Source organism: Chinchilla lanigera, unplaced genomic scaffold, assembly GCF_000276665.1.
Source record: "Chinchilla lanigera isolate Chin_1 unplaced genomic scaffold, ChiLan1.0 scaffold00030, whole genome shotgun sequence".
Taxonomy (NCBI): Eukaryota; Metazoa; Chordata; class Mammalia; order Rodentia; family Chinchillidae; genus Chinchilla; species Chinchilla lanigera.
This window is the reverse complement of record NW_004955431.1, coordinates 13,128,165-13,139,250: the sequence shown is the minus strand read 5'-3', so window position 1 is coordinate 13,139,250 and position 11,086 is coordinate 13,128,165. Positions and strand designations below refer to the sequence as shown.

Genomic DNA, 11,086 nt, shown 5'->3' with positions numbered 1-11,086 from the left:
TCCTGCCTCATCCTCCTCAGTGCCAGAAGCACAGGCATGAACCACCATGCCCAGCTTCCCAGTGATTTTTTGACATAGCATTTTTAAACAGCGTTTTTGAATGGTTGTGATTTTTAGCTGTTATTTGGTAGCTAAAGAAATTTACTAGTACATTATTAGTAATGTGTTTTGGGGTACATTATTTGCCTCTGCTTCTTCATCTATAATGGAGAAAATCTATGTCACAGAGGGCTAAATTAAATTGTGCACATAATTTCTTAGCACAGTGCCTAGTTTAGAGTGAAAATAACAGGCATTATATTTTGAATTGGTTATTAGTCTACTTTTGTAGTATTGTATTGTTACTGTTTTCTTATTGTTGGATATTTAGATTTTTAAAAATTTTACTCGTATATACAGTACTAAGGTGAATATTTCTATGTATGATCTCTTGGTATTGTCTAATTTCTTGAAAAGTGGGGAGATACTATGATGACTTTAAAATTCTTGGAGATACCTATATATCTATATCCTCCCCATATCCTTTTATGGAGGTCTTGGGCTCATGTGTAATTGCATCAATAATGAATGAAGGAGGGTGTGGATTTCCTTCATTTTTACAAGCATGGAATATTGTGAATTTTAAAAAATTTGCTAGTCTGATTGGCAACAATTGATGTTTATTTTGTGTAATTATAACCAGTAAAGTCCACAGTTTTCGTATGCTAATAATGTACATTTTCCCTATGGTTAATTCATTGTATTTTGCCTTAGTTCCCATTATCTACTGGTATCTCAATCTTTGGTATTTTTTAAGAATAACATTTAACAAACCTTTTATTTTGCTTTTTCATGGAAATATTTGGTAAATAAAAGTATATGTAAATTATAAAGTATAGTAATAAAATCATTATCAGTGAAAACAAGTAGACTGTTAAATCATTAAGTGTTAAAACTCCTGTGGGAGTACCCTGAGTGGTTTTACCCCTCCCCCCATGCCCCCAAGATAGTATTGTTCTAAATTTTTGATTTATTAATCCTCTTACTGCTCGTTATAGTTTTATTATCCGTTTTTGTGTAAAGTAATATATTTTTTGATGATTTACAAATTATAAATACGGCATTATACAATAGTATATTTTTCTGCTTTTCTTTTTAGCATTCCATATTTGAATCCTGTTACTTTATGCTTGAAAACATTTTGTCATATTCAGAGGGTTCTTACTGTTTTTGGTTTTAAAATCTTAAACACCAGCTATGTGAATTTTATTTTGATAGTGTTTACAGGGGGATTATGTAACTTGAATTTTTTTTCAATAGCTAAACAGTTGCTTCAGGGTTATTCATTTCTTTGCTGTTTTCTTTATAATTTATTACTATCTATATAGTCTGGGCTTTTATATATACACCATATACTAGCATCTATTTGTTGGTTTACTTACCTGCTTTATGATTCTTCCAGTATTACTGTCCTGTCGATTTGGTTATGGTAACTTCATAGTATCTTTTAATATCTGGTGTTTTATCCCTTTTGATCGTTTATTTATTGTCAAAAATGTTTTTAGCTGCACTTTTCTAATGACTTGTAGTTAGAAAAATAGAGGCATATTTTGTAAAATTCTGTTTTCATATCCCTTTTCTTCCTATCTCCCTGAACTTAAATGGTAATCAAAATCCAATTATTTTACTAGAATTATATTAACATGAAATTTTTTTTTTTTTTTTTTTTTTTTTTTTTTTTTTTGGGTTTTTCTCCGGTACCGGGAACCGAACTCACGGCCTTGCACTTGCCAGGCAGGTGCTTTTGCCGCTGAGCTAAGTCCCCAGCCCTATTAACATGAAATTTAATTTTGGAAGAAATTATTTCTTTATATCATGTAATTTTATATAGGAACATTTCTTTCATATAATGTAAGTTTTAATTTTTCTATGCTGCTCTTAGTTTTTTGTTAATTTTAAAATTGATTTGCAATATTTCTAATATGTAGCATTTTAGATTTACATTGTAAAGATGAAAAAGTTTTATAAGTAAATTTTATGTCTTAATTTTGTAGGTACTTTCATTTACACATCCCATTTCGTTTCATTCTGCTGAAACATTTGAATCACTTCTGGCTTGTCTAAAAATGGATGATGAAAAAGTAGCAGAAGCTGCACTACAAATTTTCAAAAACACAGGAAGCAAAATTGAAGAGGATTTCCCACACATCAGATCGTGAGTTAAGCTTACTCTCTGATAAATGTTTGGGACACATACTGTTTCTTTCTTTTTTTTTTTTTTCTTTTAATTTAAAAAAATAAAAGAAGGAAAACATATTAACCAACAGACATTATGATTTCTTGGAATAAAGAAAACCTTAGTTGCTCTAAACTGCCAGAAATGTTAAAGAACAAATGACCTTTGGGAGTGGGCAGAAACATATTTGCATTATAGAATATAATTTACTGTAAGTAGAAGGAGCAGAAAAAGCAGAATAGAAGGTGGAGTCAATGCTCAAATTTTGGGCAAGAAGAAATTGTGTAGAATGTGGAGTACATGTTCAAATGTGATTGCAGTTAAAGAGACTGAATTGTAGATAATGAAAAACTGTAATTAATTTCTCTGGAGAAGACAAGAATAATGTGAAATGAAAACATTCAAAAATAAACAATTTTGGATGAATAAAAATGTAAATCTGGAGGTGAAGACTTACATTCTAGCAAAAGTATACTGATATAATTTACTGAATTTTTAGGGATTACAGAAATTTCATAGACATCAAGAAAAAACTGATCATGTGCAGCAAATAATGAGGTTGACTTGTTTGTAACCGTATAAATTTTCTGAAGTTAATCATTGAACAATGGAGAGTTTTATTGGAAAAAAGGAATGTTACTTAGGAATCCCCTAGCCAGACCAAGTTGTATATAAGTGAGGGCAAATGAACAATATTACTAAGTATACAAAGACTTCAGAAACACATATCCCCCCTTTATATTGTGAGGTCATTTTTTCTACTCACTTGTATCTCTTTTTCCCCTGGAATTCAGTTTTGCCTACGTCCTTAAATCTCATTTTTGTGTTTTTCTTATTTATATACTGCTGATATAAGTAAACAGTATTTTTAAGAAAAGGCTGCACAGATACATTTGAAAACATTTTTAAAAATCAATTCATTATTTAATTTCTTGTTTTGTTTTTTTGAGACAGGTTCTTGCTGTGTAATTCAGGTTGGCCTTGAATGCACTATATAGTCCAAGCTAGCTTCGAACTCACAGCGATTCTCTTGCCTCAGCTTCCTGATTGCTGGGATTACAGGTGTACTCCATCACACCTGGCACATTTTTTAAAAAAGATGATACAAATAAAATTGGGAGGGAAGAGAAAGCCTAATAGAGTGCAATTATAATTACTCTCATAAAAGCACCAGGAAAAATTGTCTGGAGGGAGATATTTCAATTAAAATCTATAAGAAACTAGGAATTCTAGTTCTTCTTAATTGCTCAGAATGTGGAATTTAAAGGGCCCTCTTTCTAGGAGGGATAGAGGGGGCCCAGAAAGTGGGTTGCCCACCAACCCCACTTCTCAAATATGTTTAGGGTAGTAACTTTTAAAGCCAGGATAATGAATATGAATGCTAAAAGTTTGTACAAGTTATGCCTCCAAAAGGAAGCTAAGAAAATTCTTACTAGAGTGTGATTTTTGTATAGTTGAAATGTTAGCAAAAAAGATAATTTACTATAGGCAAACAAGAATATATTGTAGCAGATGTAGATGTAGTGGACCTTCAAGTTATGACCAGCTCCACATACGAACCACTTGGGTTACAACTGAATTTTAAGTTTAACTTAATGACCAAAGTCTTGAGTTATGACCTGAATACCAGCTCTGTGTGCAATTGTAAACAAAGATTCACAATGCCAAAAAAGCATATATAAATGTCTGTGTCATTCTGAGCCCAGATGTGTGTGTTTATGGACATGATTTTGATGCTTTATATAATCACTATGATTTTGATGCTTTATATAATCACTATGATTACTTGGCGATCAAAATGGCCCTAGAAAGGAAGCTAAGGAAGGAAGGGAAGATAAACAAAGCAATAACAGTCAAAAAGAAGGGACTTGTGGAGAAATATGAGAGTGGCTTTCATGTGACCATCTCACTAATATGTATAACATGTTGAAATCTACCCTGTTGATAATTTTACAGAGAAAAGATTTGTATAAGGAAGCTGGTGTTGCTAAAGGTGTTACTCAAATTAGGATCAGCAGTGTTAAATGAGGTAGAAAGGGTATTATTAGTGTGAATAAACAACAGGCAGATGGCAGATTATAGTCTGAGTCTCTAATATGTGAAAAAGCTAGAGCTTGAAGTGCAGATCTTATAATGGATAATCCATCCATTAATGAGTGATAATGGTGAAACATTTCAAGTTTCATAATTTTAAAGTGAGAACTCTGGGGTTCATAGTGTAACTAGGCATGGTGAAGCAGCCAGTGCTTATAAAAGGGCTTCTGAAAACTGCATACACCACTTTGAAATGATCGCGCAGAGAAATGGCTTTTGCTCTCATGAAGTTTTCAACTGGGGTGAAACTGATGTTTTCTGGAAGAGAATGCCCAGGAGAACATACTTTACCCAGGAAGAGAAGAAAATGCCAGACCATAAGCCTATGAAGGTTGTAGGCTAACCTTTTTGCTATGTGCCAACGTGAGTGGTAACCTCAAGATAAAGTCTCTCTTGTTTTATCACTCTGAGACCCCTAGATTGTTCAGAAAATGTAAGTCATGAAGAATAGGCCTAGGGGTCATGTCGTGATCTAATGCAAAAGTTTGGGTAGCAAGACTTTTTCTTGAGTGAAAATATCTAAAGGACAAAGATTTACCACTCAAGGCTCTTCTGATCATGTACAATACTCCTGCTCACCCATGAGATTTAGAAGAATTGGCTGAAGAATTCCCATGGCTCGCAGTTGAATTCTTCCCAATGAGTACAACTCCTCTACTGTAGTTTATGGACCAGTAGGATATAGCTAATTTACGAAGCAATACACCAAGGAATTATTCCTGATGCGCTTCGTGATGATCTCACATACAGATTTAACTCTTAAGAGTTCTGGAACGAACATTACAACCTCATTTCCTATGTGGGGTTAATTAAGAAATCCCTGGCCAGTGTCTCTCTAAGGACACTGAGATCTGCCTGGAAGAAAGTGTGGTGTAAAATTACACAGAAAAGAGACTTTCGAAGGCTGTGTAGAGGAGCCTGAGCCTTCAGTTGACCCTGTGGTTGATGACATTGTCACTGTAGCAGAGTCCATAGGGTTGCAGGGTAGACAGTGGTGATGTTGAGTGGTGGAGGAGCACTGAGGAATTGTCTTCAGTGGAACTTCAGCGACGTCTGGTTAGGCAACAGAGAAGGGCAGCTGAGGCGCTTTCTGAAGAGGCGGGGGAGTATCAACAATCAGTGCCGCAAAGTTCTTCTGAAACAAAGGAAATCCTGAAAAAATAGACAGAGCTACAGACATTTGTAGAGAAGACCCACCCACCCAGAGGAAAATGCCAGTCTTTGTGTTCACTTGCTTAATGGCAGTGTCATTTCATACTACAGAAGAGTGTTAAAAGATAGAAACAGACAACCTTAGACCAGTTTTTAGTTCTGAAAAGATTGAGACCTAGTGAAGCAGAAGGGGGGCCTAGTGGGCTACGGAGTCTCCTTAGGAGAAAAAGGACACCAGAGAGCCGGATTCCTGATGTTCTTACAGAAGGAGAAGCTCCTTCCCTTTTCGTCCTCCCTTCCTGCGTGCCAAACATGTCAACTAACATGTTTAGTACAGTGTGAAATTGTTGTTTCTGGTACAGTAGGCACATTATGCAATTCTTTATTATGCAGTGGTTAATTAGGGAGTGCTTTGCGAGGTTTGGAATGCACTATAGGTAGTTCCATTATTATGGGAAAAGTAGTCTTGACTTAACCAACTTGAATTGCAGCCAGTCCTTGTGAATAAATTGAGTTTATAAGTCAAGGGTGTACAATAATTCCAGGAATACAGAGTTGGTATTACAAGCCTAATATTGATGTTTATATTTCATTATGTAAAAGGGTAAGAGGGGAGGAGGATACCATAGATTATTTTGATAGATACTGAAAGGGCTTCTCATTAAAAAAAAAAAATCAGGGTATTTCTGATTAAATTCAGGTTTATAGGGATAAATTCCTTTATAACAATAAATATCTCTCAAACCAATAGGCATCATATAGTAAAATAGTAGAAGCGTTCTTAGTAAAATCAGAAACAACGTGAGAAACCACACCATGTTTTTGGAACATTGGCCAGTATAATTGTGTGAAAAAATGAGAGACAAGTGTTGGAAGAAGCAAAAGCATCATTTTTCTTGAAAATCCAGGAGAATTGATTGAAAAACAGCTACTGAAACAGGGTAGCCAAGATAGTATATAAAACTCCAAAGCTTTTTGTCTGTCATTTAGAAAGTAGGAAGAGAGTAAAAACCAGATGACCAAGAACTAGAATATACAAGAAATTATCAAATTTATAATGACAGATGAAGAATATAATATTTTATAGTAAATTGATCATGAAATTTGGGTTGCCATATTACTCGCTTACACAGTGGTTTACAGCTTAACAGAGGAGAGCTTTATTTTGGCCCACAGTTTCAGTGGCTTCAGTCCATGGCCGGGAAGCTCCAAGACAGAAATGGCATGGTGGAAGGACCTCATGGAAGAAAGCTGCTCATGACATGATGGTCAGAGAGCGGAGAGAGAGAGAGAGGGGAGTGAGGTGCCAGGGACAGGGTTACACCCTGCCAGCTCATACCTTCGGTGACCCACCTCCCAACAGCGCACATTTGGTTCCTGAATTCACCAGTGGATGAATAATAAATACACTGACACCTGTACTACTCCTGTGGTCCACTTAGCAAACACATGAGACTTTTGCAAGATGTTTCAGATTTAAACCATAACAGTTAACCAATAAATAACTAGCCAGCTGTTTTTAAAAGAAAAATGAATGTAGTCTTCTTACCTTGATTTTACATATATTTAGATGAGTCAATGATAAATTCTTAATTTACGTAAGATTTAAATATATATAAAATGATTACTAAAAGTATTAGTAACCAGTATGTTTCTATAGTGTCTTTGCTTATGGGAAAAGGGTTACCTATGCCAAGTCATAAATAAAAAACTGATGGATTAGGGTTTTAAAAAATTTATTTATTAAAAATATATAGAGCTACACTGTATGTCAGGCATTCTAGATGCTGAGAACGTTGCAGTGAACAGGAATGCTAAGTCACTGCCCCTTCTTCTCTCCCTTTTTGTCCTGTCCTGTCTAAGTTTTTTGAGACAGGATCCTGCTGTACTATAGTGCAAGCTGGGCTTCAACTTGGTGTGTAGTGAGGCTGGCCTAGAATTCTCAGTCCTCCTGTCTCAGCCTCCCGGATGTTGGTGTTACAGGCGTGTGCTACCATACCTCCCCTTAATTTTTAGTGAGGGAGTGGGGAAGGGGACTACTCTTCTAGATAAAAGTCAATATCATGAAATAAAATTGGTAACAAATTATTCCCTGGAAACTTTTGAATAAATATGATTTAAAATGTTATGATCTAATGTATAAAAACTTTAATGAAGTGATTAACAATAAAGGTGTCACAGTGGAATATTAGCAAAAGAAATGAATAGAAATTTATAAAGAGGAAATCTCAGCACACTCTCTTCCCCCAAGTCATGAAAATGATCTTTATGTAATTAAGGCAATACAAATAAGACAATTGTGGGATGTAACCTGTGTCAGCTAGCATTCTAGTATGCTCTGTCAGTGGCAGTATATACTGATGCAGCCTTTCTGGGTTGGTAAGGTGGTGATACATGGAAACTTAAAATGTATGTTGTCTCTGTACTTTGACTTCTAGGAGCTTATCACAGATATAATTAAGGTGATGGGGTTAAATGTTGACATAGTCATGTGGACCAAAGTCCAGCCCGGTTTTATTTATTTATTTATTTATTTATGTATTTATTTATTTTCTGTCTCTATGAGACAGGGTCTCCCAGTGCAGTTCAGGCTGACCTTGAGTTCACTTTGTAGCTGAGGCTGGTCTTGAACTTGCAACAATCCTCTGCCTCAGCCGCCTGAGTGCTGGGTTTACAGATGTGCATCACCACGCCTGGCTCACATTAGATAATTTAAGTAGAAATTAATAACAGATATTTCAAAGATGAAAGAACAACAACAAAAAAGTTGCATTGATAACCTAAAGATATGAACTACTTGAAATAGCTACCGCCTAGGGCTGATGAGACAGCTAGGTAAGAAGAGGCCTTAAAGGGGTGGAGGATCCATCTCAGTATTGCCAGCTGATTTGCAGAGTATAGTGTGCCTTGGCTGTTGCTGTGGGTCAGTGGAGCTGCTGCTCAGAACGCTTAAAGAAGACCTTGTATCTCTTATTGAAGTACACTAACAGGAAGCCAACTCTCAGGGGAGTCTGGGAGATACAGTTTGTGGCTTTACAGCTCCAGTGTCTTAGAGTAGGTTATGAATGTGTAGGTTAAAAGTTCAAAGACAGTAGGTAAATATCTAGTTTAGGGATGTTTCTAGTATTGTTAACAGTGTAAATGCTTATACTGAGAGGATGAGACTCGTTAGATTAGTAGTGGTGTAGCCATATACTAAGGAGCTTTATGGCTGTTAAAAATGTTTCGCAGTATTTAACATGGGAAGGTCTACACAGCATTTAGTGAAAAAATGTTTCAAATATTGTGTCTTCATTTATTTAATAATATATACTGGTATAATATGTTCAGAGAAATTATAGAAAGTGTTCACCAAGGCGCTGACACTGTCATTTCAGGGGAGTGGAATTTTGCTGATTTTTCTTTTGGTTTTTAACATACTTTGTTGTTTCTGTTCTAATTTCTGTGGGTATGATTACCATCCGGGGAAAAAAACTTGAAGGTTGAAGGTTAATTTATTGAAGGATTAAGGCATTCCTTTTAATAAGAAAAGCAGTCAGAGGATGCAGTTTCTTTATTTGCTTTTCATTGACTTCTGAGATTTGCTTAGTTCTTTAAAATTAAAATTCTTGAAATTAAATGTTCTTTTTTTGTTTGCTATTTCATCTTTGTTAAAATAAATAGCAATACAAGACGTGGTGTGAGCTTAAAGTTTCACATAGTCAACTTTTAAAATGTTCTAACTAAAGTTGAATATTACTTATGTGATCTGTATTTATGTATTTTTTTGATTTTGGAATAAAGAGCTAATGGGTAGTTATATTGTCAAGTCTGACCCAGGTTAGGTCCTATCTGGGAAATTTAGTTTCTAAAGTGACCACAGAATAATTTTTTATGTCCTGAAGCCCCAGAAGCCCCAAACCATCTTCTAAAAGGTTAACATTTTAGTGAGACTCATAATTTTTTTCACATTTTGTTACTGAAAATTTCAAAAATAAAGAACAGTAAGAGTACTGTAACAACTTCTTAGATATCCAGCTTTAACAGTGAGCTACTTATAACCACTTTTATGTGTACCTTCATCTGTTTCCATTGTTTCCTTCATATTAGCAAATCCAGATGTTATATCGTTTCATTTATGCATGTATATCACACATATAGTTAACACTTATTAATGTTAATAACATCCAGTTGATTTTCTTAAAAAATGTGATTTTAAAAGTTTGTTTGAGTCAGGACCCAAGTAAGGTGCATACATTGTGATTGGCTGTTGAGCCTTTGAAGTCTCTTCCCTCCTGTGAGCTCCCTTTCCAGCATTTTCTCCTTGCAATGTGTTGAAGAAACTCAGCTGTTTCTGTAGTGGAGTTTCCCATAGACTCAGTGTTTGCTAGTTATATCCCGTAAGCGTAATTTAATAGAGTCCATCGTTTTCTGAAACTTTCGTGCATGGTGAAAGACACAGATCTATTTTTAATCTTCAGTGTATGGAGAGTGAGTTTTACACAGCATCATTTATTAAAGACTGTCTTTCTTCCAGTGAATGTGTTTGGCACTTTTGTCAAAGGTAAGGTGGCTAACTAAGTCTGGAGTTGTTTCTACATCTTCTGATCTGTTCCATTGATCCTTGTGTCTTTTTTTTTTTTTTGTTGGCGGGTTTTTTTTATCACAGTAGCTTTGTAGTATAATTTCAAATCTGGGATTGTGATGCCCCCTGTCTTGCTGTCTATCTCTGTTGCCCAGAATTGCCTTTGCTATTCTAGGTGTCTTCTGGTTCCAAATGAATTTTAGGATTGCTTTCTTTAATTCTGTGAGATATGCTCTTATAATTGATCAGAAATACATTAAATCTGTATAACAATTTTGGAAGTGTGGCCATTTCCACTATATTGGTTCTCTCTACCTAATAGCAAGGAATATCTTTCCATTTTCTGATGTCCTTCAATCTCCTTTTTTAATAGTTTTAATGTGGAAATCTTTTACTTCCTTGATTAGATTGATTCCTACATATTTAATTTCTTTGGATGCTATTGTGAAAAGTGTTGTTTCCTAATTTTTCTCTCAGTGAGTTTGCTATTTGTGTACAAGAATGCTACTGATTTTTGAGTGTTGAATTTGTATCCAGCTGTGATACTGAATTTGGTTATTAAATCAAGAAGTCTTTTGGTGGAGTTTTTGGGTCTTCTCTGTAGAGTATCTTGTCATCTGTGAATAGTGATAGTTTAACTTCCTCCTTTCCTATCATTACTCCTTTTATTTATTTATCTAATTGCTCTGGCTAAAGTTTCTAGTATATTAAATAAGAGTGGTGACAGTGGATATACTTGTCTTGTTCCTGATTTTAGTGTGAAAGCTTTCAGTTTTTGTTCATTCAGTGTGATGTTCGCTGTTGGTTTGTCATAGATGGCTTTTATTAGATTGAGATAAAGACCATCTATTCCAATTTTCTGTACAGTTTTTATTGTGAAGGGTGTTGGACCTTGTCAAATAGTTTTTGTGCATCTATTGAGATGATCATATGGTTTTTGTCCTTGGATCTGTTAATATGGTGTGTTACATTTATTGATTTGCATGTGTTGAACCATCCCTGCATCCCAGAGATGAATCCCACTTTGTCGTGTTGTATAGCCTTTGTTTTTTTTTTTGTTT

At 35.0% G+C, this 11,086-nt stretch overlaps 1 protein-coding gene across 5 annotated transcripts in view; it reads left to right on the top strand.

Annotated features, from left to right (window-relative positions):
- Positions 1-11,086, top strand: part of Pds5b (PDS5 cohesin associated factor B) — a 185,452-nt gene that overhangs the window by 129,430 nt on the left and 44,936 nt on the right. For all 5 annotated transcript variants that reach the window (XM_005387709.2, XM_005387707.2, XM_005387710.2 and 2 more), the window contains exon 19: positions 2,034-2,194. In XM_005387709.2, coding sequence (XP_005387766.1) covers positions 2,034-2,194 — 161 coding nt within the window. The remainder of the gene's footprint in view (positions 1-2,033; positions 2,195-11,086) is intronic.